At 32.9% G+C, this 21,816-nt stretch overlaps 2 protein-coding genes across 6 annotated transcripts; both read left to right on the top strand.

Moving 5' to 3' along the window:
- The first annotated feature begins 1,604 nt into the window (after positions 1 to 1,604).
- On the top strand, positions 1,605 to 8,607 carry LOC11446419 (calcium permeable stress-gated cation channel 1). The gene is given in 13 exon segments (XM_003610424.4): positions 1,605 to 1,921; positions 2,350 to 2,698; positions 2,790 to 2,945; positions 3,488 to 3,623; positions 4,252 to 4,353; positions 4,638 to 4,754; positions 4,840 to 4,920; positions 5,400 to 5,740; positions 5,834 to 6,079; positions 6,428 to 6,490; positions 6,492 to 6,744; positions 6,860 to 7,093; positions 7,818 to 8,607. Coding segments are annotated over 12 exon segments (2,316 nt in total). The 5' UTR covers positions 1,605 to 1,921; positions 2,350 to 2,384; the 3' UTR covers positions 8,091 to 8,607.
- A 6,627-nt stretch (positions 8,608 to 15,234) lies between these two features.
- On the top strand, positions 15,235 to 21,079 carry LOC11440103 (lysine-specific demethylase JMJ25). Of its 5 annotated transcripts, none has more exons than XM_039833230.1 (13): positions 15,235 to 15,380; positions 16,321 to 16,802; positions 16,921 to 17,036; positions 17,155 to 17,254; positions 17,374 to 17,506; positions 17,582 to 17,642; positions 17,724 to 18,360; positions 18,800 to 19,129; positions 19,607 to 20,017; positions 20,101 to 20,173; positions 20,252 to 20,337; positions 20,427 to 20,546; positions 20,701 to 21,079. In XM_039833230.1, the coding sequence occupies exons 2-13, from the start codon at positions 16,326 to 16,328 to the stop codon at positions 20,770 to 20,772; spliced, it is 2,616 nt and encodes an 871-aa protein (XP_039689164.1). In that variant the 5' UTR covers positions 15,235 to 15,380; positions 16,321 to 16,325; the 3' UTR covers positions 20,773 to 21,079. The 5 variants fall into 5 exon arrangements, with proteins under 5 accessions (XP_039689164.1, XP_039689165.1, XP_039689163.1 ...); XM_039833231.1 differs by lacking the exon at positions 15,235 to 15,380 and adding an exon at positions 15,435 to 15,627; XM_039833229.1 differs by lacking the exon at positions 15,235 to 15,380 and adding an exon at positions 15,974 to 16,167.
- The last annotated feature ends 737 nt before the right edge of the window (positions 21,080 to 21,816 follow it).

The raw sequence follows: 21,816 nt of genomic DNA, 5'->3' as shown, positions 1-21,816 counted from the left end.
GAAGAGATAAATATATGAAATTAAGTATTAAATGATTGAGGTTATTATAGGAAAAAGATAAATTGTTGTATCAAAAATAAAAGTATTTGTTATCTTGGTTTGTGTAAAAAGTAAAAATGTGACAATTAAAAAGGAAAAGAGGGAGTAATATATTTTATCAATTTGAATGAATAAATATATTATTTTATAGATAAAGGAAATGTTGTTTTATGTTATTAATGCATCGAGGTTGAAACCTCATTACGTATTATTTAACAATTTGGGTATTTTTAAATGGAAAATAAATAACAAAAAAAAAGTAATTAGACTGATGATTATATTTTATTTTAGTATTAGATTAAACGGTGGAATAAAAAAGGCCGGACACGATACGTGTGGGGCTCCACGTGGTCTACTCAGACGAAAGAAACGCATTCTGCACACGGGGTACGCGTTTCCTTTGTCTATCTGTCATTTGCTCCTCTTTCTGTTCATCGAACCTGATTCCTCACTTCCCGTCTCAGCGCGTGTTACAAACTTCTTCAATATCCCATTCCCTGCAAACAATCATGAGAAATAGCCGTTACCATACGCCACATGTCACTTTGCCGACACACTGTTTGTTTGATTGAGGAGTTCACAATGCTGCTGTTGCTGTTCTTCTTGAATTTTCCTAACAACAACGAGCAACAACTATGCTCATTCATTTACTCACTTATTTTTTGGGGACATTCATTACTCACTTATCCACATTTATTAACGTTAACTTGTTTTAAATTTTAATTTTAATAATAACATCATTTATTTTAGTTTCCATTTTCTTTAAGAACAATAAATATGAATATACCTGGAGAAAGTTAAAAAGTGTATTTAAAATATTGATTAAAGTATTAAAAGCAGTAAGTTTATAAAAATTATGTAATTATTGTTTGACAAAAGTAACAATGTCTTTAAGATAAAATTTTCTTTAGTGAAAAATTCATATCTTTAAGCATGACAAAGCGTACCTCCTGCATAGAATGCTATAATGCCTATCTTCGTACCTGCATTTGTAACAATATTTAAACTTGTGTTAAGGGTAACAAGTTTAGTCTTTGCCTTTGTGTTATTGACTTAATTTTCTTTTTTCAAGTAATTTAATGGCTACAAATTTGTCTTTTAAGATGAATAATCATAGCGTTTTTGTTTAAAACTCTAATCTATACATATCATATCACATATGAAAAATTAGGGTTAATAGTGTTTTACCCCATATAATATAGGGGTAAAGCATCATCAACCCTATGAATTAAAATCATGAAGACTTCCATCAACTCATTCAAGAACATATATTAGTGTTGCGTTATCCACGCTTTAACAACAAAAGACAATAAATAATAAAAGAAACATCACAATTTAATTAAAAGATGATAAAAATAAAATTCAAATCAATTTACAGAATATTAAAAATCATAGTATTTTACCAAATAAAAAATAGTATAATGTATTTATTCTTCTTTTTGGATGTACTAATAAATAACAAAAAACTTTTATAATTTATAATGATAGCTAAACAAACAAATTTCAAGTACTCAGTAAGATGTGAAGAAGCTGTTAAGCGGTCAGCAATAACGTAACAAGTAAGAATCACCACTGTCTTCTCTCTCTCTCTCTTTTCCCCTTTTTCTCTGTCATTCCTTCCATGTCCATTTCATGAAACCCAATCTCAACCATTATCCATTTTTGTTTCTTTCTTTAACATACTAGTTTTTTTTTAGTTCATAGTTGGTGTGTACAAGAGGTAAAGCTACAATTAGCGTGACCTCTACGGCGGTGCTTTCATTCACCGCTAAACTCTGTCGGAATCTTCTTCGCTTTCGCACGTTTCTAAGATATCCTTTGATACCCTAATTCCTCCATTTAAACTCGCTTTGAGCTTTTCATCCTCGGCGACAACTTCAAAGTATAAACTTTTTATTTCTTTTATTGCTTTCTGTCTTATTACTCTGTAGGATGAAATTACATGATAATTCATGTGAATTTTTAATTTTGTATTTATAGAATAATAACAAATATTTGAACTTTCTAATTTTGTGGTTCTGCTGTAGCTCAACCCAAATAATGAAGTTTCTTATTTTAAAAGAAATTTTTTAATAAATTATTTTCCTTTTGGATGTTTAAAGTTTAGGTTAGAACAGAAAATTATAGCATAATTTAAACAGATATGAGAAATTAGTTATATACTGTATGTCATTGCTGAAAATAGTATGAAAAAAAATTGATATGCTATAAGATACAAAATTTATTATGTTTTACCAAGAGTTTTGTCCAAAATTAGTTTTTGTTAATCTATATAATTAAGTTTATTAATTTGTTTTAATTGCTTTGCAGGTAAGAGGTGTGTTTAAGATTAGAAGGAAAAAAAGATGGCTAAACTTGCAGATATTTCTCTTGCAGCTGGAATTAATATTTTGAGTGCATTTATCTTCTTTGTGGCATTTGCTATTTTGAGGCTTCAGCCTTTGAATGATAGGGTATACTTCCCAAAATGGTATCTCAAGGGTTTAAGAACAGATCCTGTGCACGGTGGAGCGTTCATGCGAAAGATTGTCAATTTAGATTGGAGATCATATATTCGGTTTTTGAATTGGATGCCGGCTGCACTTAGAATGCCGGAACCTGAGCTTATTGACCATGCTGGATTGGACTCTGCTGTTTACTTGAGGATTTACTTGTTAGGGTATGATCATCAATCATTATGGACAGCGTTTGAATATACCATATTGGAGAATATGATCACTGATGTTTTGTTTTTGTTTCTTTTTGTGCAGACTTAAAATCTTTGTTCCTATAGCATTCCTGGCGTGGGCGGTTCTGGTTCCTGTCAACTGGACAAGCAGTGGGCTAGAAAATGCTGGGATAAAAAACATAACTTCCAGTGACATTGATAAGATCTCAATTTCGAATGTCCAGCGTGGATCGGAAAGGTTTAGAGAACTTTCATTCATTGCAATTACAGTTTTGTTGCTGCTTCTTGATGCTGTTTAGTAAATTATCTTCAATTCCTATGTGCCTACATATAACAAAGTTGAGGCTTGAGGTCTAGTATTCAGCTAGAAGTAACCTTTATCATGTCTTAGTTACTTTTTCTTGTCATCGGTATCCTTATCAACACATCATAATGCAACATCACTTCTCCATTCAACCCACTTGGGTTGGCCTGGTGGTATTGGCTTGGGACCTGGGAGTCTGCTCCTGCTCGAGGTCTCAGGTTCGATTCTCCGCGGTGCCAATTTGGGTGGGCTAATTTAGCTTATTAAAAAAAGCATCACTTCTCCATTCCAATACAATTATCAAAATTTGTTTACTTTTTTGTATAATCTCATTTGTTGTAGTTGTACAGTTGCTTTTATGGTGCATTCATGTATTTATTTGATTATACAAATTATTTCAAGTGTTGTTTTTTTTAAATGGTTGTGAAATCTTGCACCGTTTTTTTTTACAATTTTATTTTTACACTCTACCTCAGGTTTTGGTCACACATAGTAGTTGCTTATGCATTTACCTTCTGGACATGCTATACTTTGATGAAGGAGTATGGAAAAGTTACCGCAATGAGATTGCAATTTCTTGCAACAGAAAAACGCCGTCCTGATCAATTTACGGTAATATTTTGTTCTCCATTTTTAGTAAGGAGGAGTGCAATTTTCCCCCTCTTTTTTTGGCAGTTTGAGATGAAGCGTCAAATTCTGATTTTATGCTTATTGTGTTAGAGGAGGTATTCTTTTTATTTTAGGAATGTAATGGTGTGGTGACAACGAAGTTTGAACTTATAACTTCATCCAAACTACCAAATTCCCTCACCATTAACCTAATCATAGTGATTTAGAGGTGATGCTACTCAGTCGTTTTTCTAGGTAGATGTCAATTGTATACTTTCCACATTTAAAATATGTAGATCACCGGTGTGGATTTGCTAGTAATTAGGCAATCATAATAAGAACACAACTATTTATATCAATGAATAAGTCAGCTAAACAATAGAGTGACTACTGTTATGCTGTATTTAGATATATCAAAGTGATATAAGAAAAGATAAAAACGACTAACGGAAAGTTAAAAAAACAAGGAAGTAACAAACATAATTTTAACACCGAAGAGCTCTCCAATCTGCCGGTATCGTTCCAATAATCAAGTTTGGGGAAATTGAAATCACAGGTCAAATCGTCATATGTTGAAACTGTGATATTCCTTCATGCATATTTTGCTTATGGAAAATATATTATTTTGAAGGTGCTTGTTAGAAACATTCCACCAGATACTGATGAATCTGTCGGTGAGCTTGTGGAGCACTTCTTTCTGGTCAATCATCCGGATAACTATCTTACTCACCAGGTTGGTTTCTACTGTATACACTATATTACCAGAATATTGTGTTCATTAATCTTCTCATTGATTTTGATATTGGAAATTTAAGACACTTTAGGTGGTAAATACTTTGAAAGTTTTATCTTACTACAATGTTAAGCTTGTTATTTGTCAAATTGATTTTGAGATAATGTTTATGAAACATGGAGTAGATTATTAACTAGATCTATTGCAACAGATTAATTTTGTCCATTTATTTGGGAAGGGAAAAAATAGTGTGTGACAGTATCTTTATTGTGACACTTATGCAGGTTGTTTATAATGCAAACAAATTAGAGAAGTTCGTTAAAAAGAAGAGTAAGTTGCAGAATTGGCTTGTCTATTATCAAAATAAGCTTGAAAGAACTTCAAAAAGACCTGAAATGAAGGTAGTTAAGTTTTAAACTCATGTGCATTCAAATGTAGGTACTATAACAATATTCAAATTTACCTCAATCTCTTATATTTTACCAGACTGGTTTCCTTGGTCTTCATGGAAAGAAAGTAGATGCTATCGATTATTACACCACTGAGATTGACAAGCTGTCAAAAGAAGTAAGTACCATAATTTTTTTTCTGTCAAAAATTTCACCATGCACTGCATGGATTTTTTTTTGAAGAATTGATGCTAATAAAAAATTGCAAAATTATTCTAACATGGGAACTGAATATTAATTTTGAAGAATTGATGTCACAACCTAGGATATGCCAAACTTTAACTAATCTCTATAGTATGTACATTAATATTATTCTGCTTTTGATGAGTTATCAAATCACATAACTGCTTTGTGACTGCATGCTTTCCTTCGACTATTAATGCATTAAATAGTATTCTGGTGGATCACCTGAACTATGTGCAAATGAATTTTGGAAGACTTTGAGAGATGGTGAAAAAACTTTCTTACCATAATAAAATTTTAAATGGGATAATATCTGCAGAAACTTGGGGCCTTTTTGTGGTTTCATAATCATAACTGTTCCGTCCTCGTAATTTCTCATGACACTGGGATTCAAGTTTATCACCTTTTTTGCAGATAGCTTTGGAGAGAGATAAGGTCACTAATGATCCTAAGTCTACCATGCCTGCTGCATTTGTTTCTTTTAAAAGTCGATGGGGTGCTGCAGTTTGTGCTCAAACCCAACAAACCAGAAATCCAACAATTTGGTTGACTGAGTGGGCTCCAGAGCCACGGGATGTCTATTGGCAAAACTTGGCAATTCCATATGTTTCCCTAACTGTTAGACGGTTGATCATAGCTGTTGCGTTCTTTTTTCTCACATTCTTTTTCATGATCCCCATTGCAATAGTACAAGGTCTTGCAAGTCTTGATGGAATCCAGAAAGCAGCACCATGGTTGAATCCCCTTGTTCGTGTGTAAGTCTAATCTCAAAGTTGGATCTCTGGAGTTATGATTCTATCCGCATTCATCACTTGATTTTATTTATTTGAATTTACTTTATTGTGCAGCCCTGTTGTTATGTCATTCATTCAAGGTTTTCTACCCGGTATTGTATTGAAGCTTTTTCTTATCTTTCTGCCAACAATATTGATGATGATGTCGAAATTTGAAGGCTTTGGATCTATATCATCGCTTGAGAGAAGATCGGCTTCTCGATATTATCTTTTCTGTTTCGTGAATATATTTCTTGGGAACCTACTTGCTGGGTCAGCATTTCAACAGCTCGACACTTTCATTCATCAACCAGCCAACGAGTAAGTCATTCAACTTAAGATAGAAGCTTATTTTTCCTTTTTGACTTTTTTAATTGGCATCATATTTCCTGTTTCTGGGGTGCATCCTAATGTTCTGCTGCACTAAAAAGTTTGCATGGATATGAAACATTTTGGTAAAGTTGATCTTGTCCATGGTCAACTTATTAGATTGGGCAAATCATATACTTAAGGGGAATTATTATTACCACTATTGGTTATGCTTTTTAGCTATTTAAGAACCATGATGTTTTTTTTTAACAGTTAAAGTGGTTAGACACTTCGCTACAAGCATCTGTCTTATTTATACTGTATTAGTATGATTAAGAATTCTTTATATATTGTTCTCAGATATCCCATAACAATTGGCACTGCAATTCCTTTAAAGGCAAGTTTCTTCATCCTATATATGTTATGATGTCTGTATAGCTGCTGAAGTTTTGATGTTGAAACCGCTAATCATGTATCACTTGAAGAATTTCTTCTTGGTTAAGACTGAAAAGGACAGGGAAGAGGCCATGAATCCCGGGAGTATTGGTTTCAACACTGGAGAACCTCGCATACAATTGTATTTTTTGCTGGGTCTAGTCTATGCTGCAGTGACACCAACTGTTCTTCCTTTCATAATAATTTTCTTCGGGTTGGCCTATGTTGTGTTCCGCCATCAGGTAATGAGATGTTTGAATTATGTTGTGCATGTCAGGGTCAAGTATGATTGTAGAATTTGGGTCCTCTGTTTATGTTGCCATATACAAGATGAAGACTCATATCTTCCAATTGCAGATAATCAATGTTTATAATCAAGAGTACGAGAGTGGCGCAGCGTTCTGGCCTGATGTCCATTTCCGTGTCATCATTGCACTGTTAGTATCACAGATAGTTCTGATGGGACTCTTGACCACCAAAAAGGCTGCTTCATCAACTCCATTTCTCATTGTGCTCCCTATACTGACGATATGGTTCCATAGATACTGCAAAGGCCGTTTCGAATCTGCATTTGTTAAATTCCCCTTACAGGTAGGTATTCATTTATGGTTGTGGAATTTGTTGTTTCAATTATTATGTGCTCATTTGTTAGATAACTCTAAAATCATTGAGCTGTCACCATTTATATGGTTAGAATTGGCTTATGTACACCCAAGCTTAGAAACACAACTAATTCTTATGCTTGGACTACATAGTCATTGGCAATAGGATGCACATGCGAGCAACGTAGCATCCCCCTGAAATAATAATAACATCATCACAAATGGTGAATTGATTGTTGGCTTTAAGAATAAAATGGTGAATTTATATAACTCTACTAACTATCACGGGAATAATATTTAAAAGTGGGTCTAGATGATTTATTTTTTTGACGGTAAAGTAAAATAACTTTGAAGAATAAAATGGATATGTTTCTAAAAGTTGTATGGGTTCCATGCATAAAATCAGTTATACTTGTGGAAATTTTACAAATTTCTGCTTGTCTCTAATAAAATTTGCTAACCATAGAGAAGTTACACACAGCCCATTCTGGTGCCAGCCGTGATCATGCACCAATCTAGAAATATGCTCTTATATCTAATTGGCTTGAACATTAAGAAAATACTCCTCTTTTGTAAGCCTGTCAGCCCCATATGTTGTTATCACCAACCCGACTTATATTGTTGGCGTCAACCAATTTTCTTCCTGTTCGAATCTGCAACTCACATTTCCTCTGTCATGGAATTTTATGTTGCTTTTTTAAATTTGTATACAGGAAGCAATGATGAAAGATACATTAGAACGAGCGACAGAACCGAACCTGAACGTAAAAGGTTACCTTCAGCATGCTTATGTTCATCCAGTTTTTAAGGCTAGCCATGATGATGATGCTGATGAGGAAGATGCAATGAGTCTGAAGTGGGAAACTGAGAGTGCTACTGTAGCCACGAAGCGTCAATCACGAAGGAGTACACCATTGCCCAGCAGATTTAGTGGTGCATCATCTCCGTCTATGCTCGACAGCATTAAAAATGATCCAGAGTCATAGATCATTCATGGACCAAGAAATGTCATATCATCGACATGACAAAGTAGGATGTATGTGAATGTGAGTATATTATATGATGAGCTACAACAACGGACATGCATGTGGCTCTAGCATTCTTGTGCAAAAGCGTTTTGGATTTTCTGGTCAGCAGATAGCTTGTAGAGACTTTAAGACTGATATTCTTTCATAATGTTTCAGATTTTGTTAATAGTGGGTTTGTTCCGTTAGTAGATGAACATGTTTTTCTAGTTTGTACCACCTAGCATTTAGAGATTTGCTTAACATTACACCACGGGATACTGTAAATTATCCAAAATTTGATTATGACTCTAGGTTGTGTGTATATTTTTTTTTTCTCTCCCTTTGTTACCTTGTGCTTTTCCTTTGAGATCGAGCTCTGTTTGTACACATTTGTAACAAACAAGAGGTTCTCTACGAAATATTACCCCACGTTACTTTTGTCAAAATACTCGCACCAAATGTGATGTATAATGAATTTATAACAGGTTTCTCCCTATGCATGACTCTTTTGTTTGTAAACTTTTATTTATTTATTTCTAGTCATTATTTTCTAAAAAGTTATAAATGACATTTTTTAATACGGGAAGCGTTTTGAAATATTTTATGTTGAAATAACATCACTCTTTCTACATTTACCCCTTATGGCCTACACTGTTACAACAGCTGTAAAGAATCATTGATGGTCATCGTGAGCTTAGCTCAGTTGGTTTGGACAATGCATAATATATGCAAGGTTCAGGGTTCAGATCCTGACCACCATAAAAAAAAAAAAAAAAAAGAAGAATCATCGATAAAAAAATATCATCAGATTTCTTCCTTTTTTTTTGGACAAGATTATTGAATTTTCTAGGGTTAAATATATAATATTTTAACCTTTTTTTATTATATTTAAGATAAACAACCATTTTAACTGTCAGTGTAGTTTTGTTTTTTATTTTGGTTATCGAATTTATTTTTAGGTAGTCATTTAGTTCTTGAATGTGTGTTTTGTTAGTCAATTTAGTTCTGAAATGTTTGTTTTGTTAATCATTTTGGATATCATGTGTTGCATTTTTTATACATTTAGAAATTATAGCGAGTGTTTCACACATTTGGGACCAATAGTGATTGCTCATTATATTTCTATATGTATAATATGTTTTCCTCTCAATGACCAGGTTCTTATCAAGACATGACTGGAACCATTGGGAAAAACTTTTGGTTGAGCTTCATTCACAGGAATATTGCTGTATGCTAAGAAAGAAGATTGCTGCCTCCCTGACAGTTAGATTCATGTCCCTTCATTCCAGGTGAGTTCAGCCATATATGTTGCTTAGGTGAGTTCATCAACTAAATTAAAATATGCTAAATAAAAGCAAACATAGTTGAAGCAATATAGCACTTACTAGATGACATTGACAACAAGGTAAACAAGAATATATATAAACTTAGACTTCCTTTTCTGTTCTATTTTGGTAATCGATATTCATCACTGTTTTTTATGGAATTCCTATTATTAGACATGGTATATAGGAGATGGCTTAAACATGCTGTTGAGGATTCATTGCTAGCTTAGTTAACTGCATCATGTAATAATAATGATAGAAAAATAGCCTGGTTGATAACAGTCAAATCATAAAACACTCCATTGCTGGTTATGGAACACAAGATGTTTCCAAATAGCAACTTAATTCCAAGGAAATTAAATTGAATCTCTGATCAAACAAGTTGAAGATAGAGACATAATTTCATAGAATGCTTCATGAATATTGTAGTTTGTAACACACAACTGCCTCTGTAAATAACCACTTCATCTGCATCATAGTCGTCATGCAATAATTACCGCCACTAAGTTCAACTTTCAACCCTCGTATCTATATATTCGCTTACACTTTTAGCTTTTTATCTCAGTACTTCAAGCTAGATATCTGTTACCGTGAAAATAAGCCTAAGTTTATGTGTATCACAATTTCGATGTTAACATACCATTGAAACTGCAAGCCAGATATCTGTTAGCCTTACAAGTGTGAATAATGGAGTAAAATACACCAACAAAAGATCACTAGATTTCAAAGGAATTGAAAAGGAGAAAAAAAAAAAAGAGCAAATGAAACTCTAAGATCAATTTTTAAAGTTATTATTACATTGACCACTTGTTAACATGGAACTATAAAGGCAGCACAAAAACTAGAACCAGCATAAAATAAATGACATAAAAGACGAAAACGTGAGGAGAATCTTCGAGAGACAGCATAGCAAAGCATGTAGGTCTGTAATACTAATAATATTAAGGTCAAGGTGATATCAGACTTTCAAAGTAGACAATAGAGTTGAACGAATTTGAAGGGAGGCCTTGAATGTCAGGAATCTTTACATTACCATTCTTATAATTGTAAATGTATACATTATCAAAGAGGTCTAGAAACACCAGGTCACCCTCCTCAGCAATATATAGGAGACTGGCGGGAAGAGGACAACCAATCAATTTCTCAAACGGAATAGTAAACAATTTAGTCCAAGAATCTTTATTTCCATAAACCTTCATAAGCCAGATATCCAAAAAAGAATTGGTGTGAGCAACGACGCATAAGCAATCCTTGGAAACACTCAAGTTCAAGTAGACCAACGGTTCATCTAGACCATACTCGGGATGCGGAATCACTTGATAAGACTCATTTCCTAAATCCAGAGAAAGAATGACCCATAGATAGTATTTCTCTTGATCTTCTATGGCCCAATTAATGGTGCCACTTACAAATTTCCCCGGACACTCTTCGGGCAAACCCGTGATTTCAGAAGGGAAGTCTGGTATCCTTTTCCAAAAGTTGGTACCTAAAGTATGAGCCCTAACTTGAGTTTTGCAACAAATTTTATAATTTTTTTCTATAAATCCTAGAAATTGATAGCAAGAAACAACAACTACTTTGTAATTGCAGGTGAAACAATCATATCCAATGCTGATGTTGTATGTAATGTTAGTGGAAACATCAGGTGGATAATCCAAAGATTGCAATATTTCGAATTTCCTCGGAAAAGGGTTCAATACATCAGGTAGATAATCCAAAGATGGCATGGCAAGAGTCTTTTATAACAGCACGAATGTCAGAAGCATTTCGAGGAAAGTTGAGCTTCGTAGTTGGAATGGTGGCAATGGAATTGTTTAAAACTGAGGGAAGTAGGGAATCAAAGAGAAAAAACTCCCTCTTCAAAAAGAAAACCCACTCCCGTTTTGAAATGAAATCCATGGACACATGAGGAGGTGGTAATACGGATGTGTGAGAAGCGAATGTGATCTTTGGCAAATATGGGATCAGAAATTAAGGCATTCAAGGGCTTGCAAACACACTTGAGTATCATGAGTGACTTCACAGGAAGCCTATACAGGATTTCTAACAACAAATCAAGGGATAATAGAGTAAGCAGACTTGGTGCATCGAACGATAGTTGCCTCAATCTCATGGTTGCTGTGGCCGCAACTGATGATTAGAACAATGCACCCTACTGCGTGAGTGATTCAGTTTCAAGGGTTAAAAACACATCTACCCTATCCAAGATTATACATATGGCGGAAATTAAGGAGGTGAATCTTGAAAGATCAAGAATATACCAAATTTGGACCATTGTATATTAATTGGTATTTATTGTTGGTGATTCAGCTACAGGAACCCATTACATTAGGAATCTCACATGGAATGGAACCTACACAGAACATGGAAACGGTAGAGATTATATCCTTATGTTCTTATCTTACACCAAGGAAACTAAACAAGGTTGTGGCTGCATATATTAGAGTAGACTATAAAATACCTACGTCATGGTTATTTCAAAAATATTGGTTCTATTACATGCATTCGTTGTAATAATGAATTATATAACAAACTATGTTTATCTTTTCTTGACGATATAATTGAAATATAAAAAAATCAAGCTCAAAACAATCACCCCCTTTATATATTTATATATTGTTATAGATTATTATTATTATTGTTGTTATTTAAAGAATTATTAATATTGTTATTATTATTTCTCCTTTTTCTTTCTCATTATCTTGTTGAGTATCGGAATCATACTCCAAAAGAATGGAGTACTCTATTTTTCCTTGTCTTCCTTCACCTGCTATTTGAAAATATTTATAGCATTGAAATTTAAAGTTAACTAGCATTGGTCGTTTATCCTCTTTGATGTATAAAACACGAAATAATGAACCGTGATTCATCTTTTTTTTTTTTTGGGTCTAGAAACCGTGATTCATCTTATTCATACAAAAAAAAAAATCTAACAACCAATCGGAGAATTTAAAAAACTCTCACTAGAAACCGTGATTCTTTTAGAGATTTTATGATAAAAAACTCTCACTAGTTTTTAACAAAAGATTTTACTTTTTTCACTCAAAATTACGGAGAATTTAAAATGTAAATATAGACGATTCCATGCATAATTAACATCCAAATAAATCAAACATGAAGACATTCTCTATAAAGATTAAATTGTAATCATGCTTTGGTGCAAAATAATTATATGATCATGCATATAAATTTTTTGGGACCCAAATAAGTATTTTAAAGTTACGCATTGGAGTAAAAAAAGAATGGATTGTTTCAAAATAACGTGGTTCAATGAATCCCCAAAACACTTTTTAGAGAAGTTTACCATTAAAGTTGCTTTAAGATCTAACCATAGTAACGAAATTGTCATTCTTCCTCAACATACACTCCGTATGTCTTATCCCATGGGGGAGAGGAGGCCAATTTTTTTTACCAAATGGATAATTAGATTTACTTGAATAAAATATAATTGAATGCCATTAACAAAGTTTACCCAAAAATAATGGTTAAAAAAAAATTGAATGAAAAATATTAGTAATTTATTTGTTAGATTAATATTTTTCTCTTTTGCCTAAATTTGAACACAAAACTTTAAACTTCTTTTCCCTTGACTCAAACTAGTTGAATTATCTCACCTCCCAATCATTCTAAAATTTAAAAGTTTTCTTCAAAATTGTAAAAAAAAAGTCACAATCCACCGTTATCAACAACAATTTCGAAAAGGAGATTGGTATGGGAGTATTTCAAATTGTGTACAATCCTTAAGGAAGTATTTAATTAACTTTTGTAAAAAAAAGTAATTAATTAATCATCATTTTTTTTGAAGATTAAAATACCAAAAAATTTAGTCCCTCAAACAGAAAGAGTGTCAGAGGAGAACTAAGAAGATAAAATATGTTACAATAATTTTCCAAAACATAGAAAACTAGCGCTAAAGCCACAACGCTCGCCAAAGAACACCAAAAAACTGAAACAAAAAGAAGCTAAGTAGCTACTCCCAAACAAACAAGAGAATTAAGCCACCATGTGTGGTAATTAAAAGCAAAATTAGGATGATTTGCCTTCAACCACCAGAAGAATTGTAGCTTAATTTTATCTATAAGCTGATGAATAAAATTTTCTTTTTGTTGGAAGACTATAGAATTCATGTCATGCCAAACAATCCAAGTACAAGTGAGCCAAATCAAGTAGAAAGTAGAAGAAATGATTTTTCAGAAGCTACCTAGTGAACGAAATTGAAGAATATGTTCATGAACGGTAGCTGGCCTGACTGAACCCAATCCTAGCCAAGTATAAATATCGTACCAAATTTGTCTAAAAAAATCACAATGCAAGAAAAGGTGATCAATATTCTCTTCAAACTCACAACCGCCTGAACAAAGAGATGTATTCGGTTGGAGAACCTTCTCCACCTGATTAAGTTATATGTTGTTGGAAGTCGGTTACGCAATAAACACTTAGCAAAAATGTTGACTTTTAGAGGAACCTCCTTGTGCCAAATAATTAAAGTATGATCATTGTTAAGGTTGATCTCTTAATCTTAGGAAGTTCTAAACACTAGCAACAATGTACACCCTTTGGTCACTGTTATAAGCAAAAATCAAAATTTTTATATTCATTCATTAAATAATGTATGTGGTCTATAATAAAGCATATACATCATTAATTGAATGAATCTCAAATATAAATTTTTACTTATAATAATGACCGGATGGTATATAGAAGTACTACCTATAAAAAAAAAAAGTACCTATAATTTTCTTGATTTCAATGAAAAAAATCATTGCTAATAGACCTCATATTAATGGCCATCTCCTCACAATATTAAGTGTTTAACGTGACGATATTTTTAGAACAATGACATATTTGAGGCCAACAATTAAGGTATGTATCTCCATCGGGGAGCAAATTAGGAGAGACTAGATATTAGCGATAATGACTTTAGTATATCCTTTATTAGCGTTGCATCCACATATTTTAATATTAAAATATACCATTATTAATGTATGATATATAATATAACAATGAGCTCTTTCTCGTAAAGAAAAACAATGAGGCTCGTTTAAAAAAAAAAAAAAAAAAAAAACACCCTCTAGTCACTAATATAACCAAAAATCAACTTTTTAGATTTATCGATTAGCTGATATATCCGATCTATACAAACCACATATATAATTTATTCCATAAATCCAAAAATAAAAACTTTCACTTATTATAGTGACTAGATGGTATAATAATTTAGGTATCAAGTTAAAGAGATTAAAGACTTTTTTTAGGGCAGAGATTAAAGACTTATTAAGCATTGTAAAAAATGTGTTTATTAAGTACTATTATTATAATATTATTACAAATGTGTAGTGTATGTACATAAAACTCATCTAAATATTCCTTAAAAAAAAAACCATCTAAATATCTTATTTATTCACCTTAAAAATATAAATTTCAAGTTATTAGACAACATGACAAAAAAGATAATTTTTTTTTAATAATTTAATACTTTATGATACACTGTCCTTTATTAATTTTGTCCATAAAAAATATCCTTTATTAATAATATTTTAATAGAATAATAATTAATTTTTCCTTCTTTAATTTTGACAAAAAATAAGAAATATAGAAAGTCCAATAAAAAATAAATATCTAAATATAGTAAATAATAATAATTCTTTTTCCTTAAAAAAAAGTAATAATAATTCTTTCAAAAAAAAAAAAGTAAATAATATAATTTAGTGGGCAAGGAGGTGGGAAAAAAGTCAAAAACACATTGTTGGGTCGGTGAGTCTACAAAACTACGTGCTGAGTAAGTGATACGTGTTTTTCTTTTTCTTAATTTATTTTTCAAATCCATAATCAGAAGATTGCCTCTATTTTTATCACTTTCACAAATTAATTAACACCACACCACACCACTGATTGATTCTCCTCTTCACTTTTTTTTCAATCATATTCATATTCATATGATCAGGTATATTATATATATGCTTTCACTTCATTCATTCTTTTTCGTTTTCTATTTAATCAATCAATTCTCACAATACTTACTTAAACCTCTGTTAATCTCGATTTCGTTCCGTGTTTTTTCCCTTCAACTCTGTTTTTTTGGGTTGACTTCAGTCAACTCAATTCGATTTTTGTTAAACTATTGCTGAATTTCATAATGCCTTTGATTTTATGTTGCATTGTTGAATCATGAGTATTTGATAAGAGACCAGGTAAGTCAATTCTGATCAATCATTGTTCCAATATGATTCCAACTCGTTAATCACTTGAGTCTAAAATCCGTCATACTGATACAGTTTTGTCATCATATTTTTTTTAATTCGTTAGTTTAACAACCCCTTTTTTTGTTTTTCTTTATTGCTTTTCAATTTTGCATGTCTATGTATTAAGGCCCTGTATGGATTGATACCTTATTTGTAGCGTATAGCTCAAGCGCTTACCATGATAAGTTCTTATTTATAAGCGTGCATAAGCTATTTCTATTGGAAAAGATAAAATAAAGTTAATTTTTTTTTGCATATGCTATAAATTGTTTTCATAAGTTATCTTGGAGAACTTATGAAAATAAGTTGAAAAAAGCTTATGAAAAATGTCATAAGCTGTTTTCACTTTTCATAAATTCTCCTAAACAGCATCACAAAAATTATGCCAGTAGATACTCTCAAATAAGTCAATCCAAACAGGCCCTGAGTCTATAGTATGGCTTTGTTTCTTTGATTTTCATTCACTTTACTCTCCTGTGCTAATGACATGTGAGTGACAGTATACTTTGTTGAATGATTTATGGTTTTTCAATCAAGCTATTTTATAACATGTGCATGTAAGTGTTTAAAGTGTTATGATGTAGATTATGGTTTTTGGATATTTTGTAATTATTTGAGTGTATTCGTTTGTTGATTCTGCAGTAAGAATGGAGGTAGTAGTTCCTAGACAAGAACAGTCAAATCAACATTCCGAGGATATGCTGAAGTTCTCTGGATGCGCAAAAGCTTTTGGAAATTCAAAGAGAAAGGCTGAAGAATTTCATGAGTGTGGTGGTAATGAAAAACCGGAACCAGAAGGAAAAGGAAATACTATGGGATGTTTGAAGGAGTATAAAGTTTCACAAGAAAATTTTGGAATTTCACATAAGAGAAGATTTCAAGAATATCATACACATCAAACCGATACAAATTCAAAAGGGCAGAAAGATGTTCTGGAATGTTTAAAAGAGACACCCAATCTAGCATCTAAGAAGAGAGATGGATCAAAGAAGCTTGCTGCCTCAAAGAAGAAACGGAAACTTGAAGACGAACTCTTGCTTGACGAACTTGAACAAGATGAAGAAATGCTTTTTCTTCTTAAGACAAAGAACAGGAGCAGAACTGGTAGAATCAATAACATAATGGTAACTATCTTTCTCGCTGCCTAATTCCTGCACTTCAAAAGCTAAAACCTTTATGAAAGTTGATTTTAATTGGTGAAATATTATATCACTCTTAATCATGCTTTACTAATTGTCTCAGCAGGGTGTTCAACAAAATAACCGGAAATGTCATCAGTGCATGAAAAAGGAAAGAACATCTTTTGTGCCTTGCACTAAATGTTCAAAAATGTACTGTATGCGATGCATCAATCAATGGTATGGCAATATACATCTAGTTAGTCAATTCTGCTAAGGGTTTATGTATCTGTTTTTTGTTTTCGTGGTTTATAATATGCGATTACAAAATAAAGCTGTTGCTAATTTTTTAATATAGGTACCCTGATATGTCTACAGAAGAAGTTGCTGAAAGTTGCCCATTTTGCATTAAAAATTGCAATTGCAATGTTTGCCTGCGTTCAAAAGGAACAATTAAGGTTTACTTTACTCTGTTATCTACCCCTTAATGAAATTCTGTGATGAAACAAAAAATGTCATAGATTAGAATTATATCCATACCAATATCTCTTCAAATTCTTTTTATTTCTACTTTCAGACATCTAACATGGACATCACCAATTATGAAAAAGCTCAGTATCTGCATTACATGATCAACTTACTCCTTCCATATCTGAAACAAATTTGTCATGAACAATGTGTAGAGGAAGATATAGAAGCAAAAATACAAGGTATTAATCTTCACCTATATTTTTTGTTTTTGTTATTGCATTGTAGAAGTCAACAATAATAATCTCTTCTGTTAGGAAAATCTTCTGAGATTGAGATACCCCAAAGTCTTTGTGGTGACAAGGAACGTGTCTATTGGTAAGTGTCCTTTTACTTGAGATAATGGCATGATTCTCTATGTGTTCTACTATATTGTTTAATATTTTGGTTTTGGAGCAGTGATCATTGTGCTACTTCAATTGTTGACCTTCATCGAATCTGCCCAAATTGTTCCTATGAGCTTTGCCTCAAATGTTGCAAAGAAATACGTGAAGGAAGCATTACACCCCGACCTGAGATGAAGTTCCAGTATGTGAATAGGGGCTATGATTATATGCATGGTGGTGACCCTCTACCAGTGTCTTGTGATTTAGAGACTTCAGATTGTCATATATCTACCGAGTGTAATGCCAGGAGTGATGGAAGTGTTAGTTGTGTCCCAAAAGAGATGGGGGGTTGCGGTAGTTCTCTGTTGGAGCTGAGGCGTATCCTCCCACATGGGTGGATGTCTGACTTGGAAGACAAAGCTCGCAGTATGCTGAAAATTTGGGAAATTAAACAAACTACTCTTCAGCATGAAGAAGCTGTATCGAGCTATGGTTCAGAATCAAAAAGCAGTTTAAAAGAAGGGATGTTGCTCTTCCGAAAACATTGGACAAATGGTGAACCAATTATTGTTCGTGATGTTCTAAAACATGGGACAGGTCTGAGCTGGGAGCCGATGGTCATGTGGCGAGCATTGTGTGATAATTTGGCTTCAGATATCAGTTCAAAAATGTCAGAAGTGAAGGCCATCGATTGCATGGCTAATTGTGAGGTTTGGCCCCCTTTATTACAGTTTGAAAATCTTGTCAAATTAAACCATGTATGTTTAAATTTGTAGTGTTTTCTTCCTAAATACCTATGCTATTAGTGTTTTCTTGACTGTATGTGAATTTCTAGTTTTTCAAGGTACCATAAGAGTGTTTTAATACTGTACTTCCCCTCCTAAGTATGTATATGTATAAAAAATATAACTAAATCTAAGTTGTGTCTCAGTGTGTGTATAGGGCATATACTATTTAGTTTGTTGATTAGGATACTCCATTATATGCAATGTCTTCCAGATCTTTATTTGTATAAATGAGATTCTACATGTTGTGGAGCTTCCATTGCCATCTTAGTATTTCTTCTTAATCTTCAATGTAATATACTTAGTTTGTATTTTGTGCAGCATGCCGAAATTCTAACCAATTCACCCTTCTAAACCTTTGCAGGTTGCAATTAATACTCGTATGTTCTTTAAAGGTTATATAGAGGGAAGAACATATGGAAATCTCTGGCCAGAGATGCTGAAGCTAAAAGACTGGCCCCCTTCTGATAAATTTGAAGATCTTTTGCCCCGTCATTGTGAAGAATTTATTCGTTTCTTGCCATTTCAACAGTATACTGATCCTCGGGCTGGAACTCTCAATCTGGCTGTAAAGTTGCCAGCCCATGTTCTAAAACCTGATATGGGTCCAAAAACATATATTGCTTATGGGATTAGAGAAGAACTTGGCAGGGGAGACTCTGTAACAAAGCTTCACTGTGATATGTCAGATGCGGTATGCTTCAAGAATCACCGAGCTGTATTTAATTGCTTTAGTAGTCTCGGTCCATTCTCCTTCATTGAATATTGCATATATCTATTCGTTCTTTTTCTCTGAGAACCGACCTGAATACATCTAAATTTGCACATTGGATTGAAACATAGTTCTCAATGCATCATGCATGTGCTTCATTATTATATTCCACTTTACTTGTCTAAAAGGATATCGTTATATGGTTAAATTTTTTAATTTCTTAATGTGTCACTGTATTGTAATGTGGTAGCATAAAATTTTGTTCCCAGAGAATAGTATGCACTTCTATTGCTCGAATTAAAACAGAGGGGAAATCTGGATATTGAGCATGTATTTTCTTGAGTTGAAATGCCCATGCGATGTGCATTTGTTGTTTAGAAACTTTATTTTACTGTGTCAAATTTCAAATGGAAGTATATTTTCTTTTTAATCTAATTTCTAGTTTAATAATTGTCGTAGGTGAATATTTTAACCCATACAGCAGAGGTATTATTAACTGATAGGCAGAAGTCTACTATTTCCAATTTGAAAGAAGCACACAGAGCACAAGATGAGAGAGAACACCGTGCTCCACAGAGGGCTGATGTATGCCTAAATGGTCGACCTTGCGACAGCAGAGAACATATAGAAAATAAGGAGGTACTAGAGTGCAACAATATGGATAACCGTCCTATCGAAATCAGTGGAGACATCTTTCACAATGTGTCTGAGGGGGGAACTTTTCCTGCCATTTCTACAGAAAATGAAACAATGGTAACAGGTAGTGCCCTGTGGGATATATTTCGGAGAGAGGACACTGAAAAGTTAGGAGCATATCTTAGAAAACACTCGAAAGAATTCAGGCATACTTATTGTTCACCGGTTGAGCAGGTATTATAATGATTTCTATTTCTGTTTGTTCTTATTTTTAATTTTTAATGCTTGATGCTCAAATCAAATTCTTTGTTGGTTAGGTTGTACATCCAATTCATGACCAATGTTTTTATTTGACTTTGGAGCACAAGAATAAGTTGAAGGAGGAGTTTGGTTAGTCCATACTATTTCATATAATTGTTTGCTCAGTTCCTGCAGTTATTAGTTATTAATGTGAATCTTGGCTTTTAGGGGTAGAACCGTGGACTTTTGAGCAAAAACTTGGGGAGGCAGTATTTATTCCTGCTGGATGCCCACATCAAGTCAGGAATCTTAAGGTAAAATATCTCTTGACATATTTGTTTCTTTACTTTCAAATAATTTGATTGTATCTGTAGTCCTAATCATCATATGTCAAACCTTGCAGTCGTGCACAAAGGTTGCTGTAGACTTCGTGTCCCCAGAAAATGTACATGAGTGTCTTCGTTTAACTGAAGAATTCCGTCAGCTTCCCAAGAAACACAAAGCTAGAGAAGATAAACTTGAGGTGATATGCGTCTATAATATAATTTCTTCTGTCTTTTTTGTTCCACTCCCCTCATTATGATGTCAGTTTCAAATAAATTATTGGAGAGAATGTGATATTTTCATTTTCTATATGTGATGAATTACTGATGTTGCTTTTATTTATGATGGAACAGATACAGAAGATGATAGTTTACGCCATTGATCAAGCTGTCAAAGACCTAGAAGCTTTACTGAATTGTTCCTGACTGGCTGAATGTTGCATGAAGAAAGCTACTTCATTTTTCCTTAGTCGGTGATCCTCCAGGTTGCTGAGAGTGTAAACTGCGTTCGGGATAGAAATCTTTAAAGTTTGAATGCTTCATTGAGAGGTTTTAATGGCATTCACAATAGAGTTTTTCCTTTTGTCAATGTTAAATTTTAGATAAATTTACAATGTCTGTGTTTATTACTATTTTTGCAATAAAAAATGTAATTAACTCAGAAATTTTCAAGAAAGTATTAATAATTATGGTATTCATACCAAAAGGAAATACAGGCAATCATATTATACTGTGTCCTTGTGTTTGTGGTTATTTAGAAGGATGCAAGAGTGGAGGTATAGCTTATGAAAGATTTCGAATGACAGTGTATTTGAAAATTGAAGCATGTTTGTTTGGTGTTTGATGACTTTGATCAATTTAGTTAATCTAGAGAAGTGTACTTGTTTAAAAAGTCATTTTCAAGAATGACATATGAGGTTAGCTTTTGATGAAATCAAGCCACTTGCACCACCACAACCAGCTCTTTCTAAACCAGCAACACTGACAGCATGCTAATTGTTATCAGCATAGTCAACAGGATATTCCCAAAGATTAGTTTATTAGGCAAGGGAACCCTAAGTTTGTTTATTTTTTGAATAATAAAACCCTAAGTTAATATAATTCTGATTTTTAGGTGCAATTTATAACTATTTTAAAGTGACCCCAAAAAAAAACTATTCTAAAGTGACTCTCCTCGAAAAAATTCTATTCTAAAGGAGTATCTTTCAAAGAAAAAAAAACCATTCTAAAGCGAGTAATTAAATTATTACAGTGAGAAAATCAAATATTTGATTAATCACTTATAATTTATTACAGGGGATTTTCATATTTTATAAGTTTTTCAATTAATGAGACTGTTTGGTCTTGTCGCATCAATTGTACTATATCATCATTTTCTTCGTTTACTTTTACCATTTGACTTGTTACCTCTTTAAACCATTTACAATAGTTCACACTCTCAACACTCACTTTTTCTCTTCCCAGCACTCC

The sequence above is a fragment of the Medicago truncatula genome, chromosome 4 (genome assembly GCF_003473485.1).
Source record: "Medicago truncatula cultivar Jemalong A17 chromosome 4, MtrunA17r5.0-ANR, whole genome shotgun sequence".
In the NCBI taxonomy this organism is placed as follows: Eukaryota; Viridiplantae; Streptophyta; class Magnoliopsida; order Fabales; family Fabaceae; genus Medicago; species Medicago truncatula.
This window is presented reverse-complemented; position numbering and strand designations above follow the sequence as displayed.

Coding starts and splice junctions, on each gene's coding strand:
- LOC11440103 (XM_039833227.1), top strand. CDS start 16,199: ATGGTTTTTCAATCAAGCTATTTTATAACATGTGCAT. Junction 16,803..16,920: donor GTAGAATCAATAACATAATG/GTAACTATCTTT, acceptor TAATTGTCTCAG/CAGGGTGTTCAACAAAATAA. Junction 19,130..19,606: donor ACTGTGATATGTCAGATGCG/GTATGCTTCAAG, acceptor TAATTGTCGTAG/GTGAATATTTTAACCCATAC.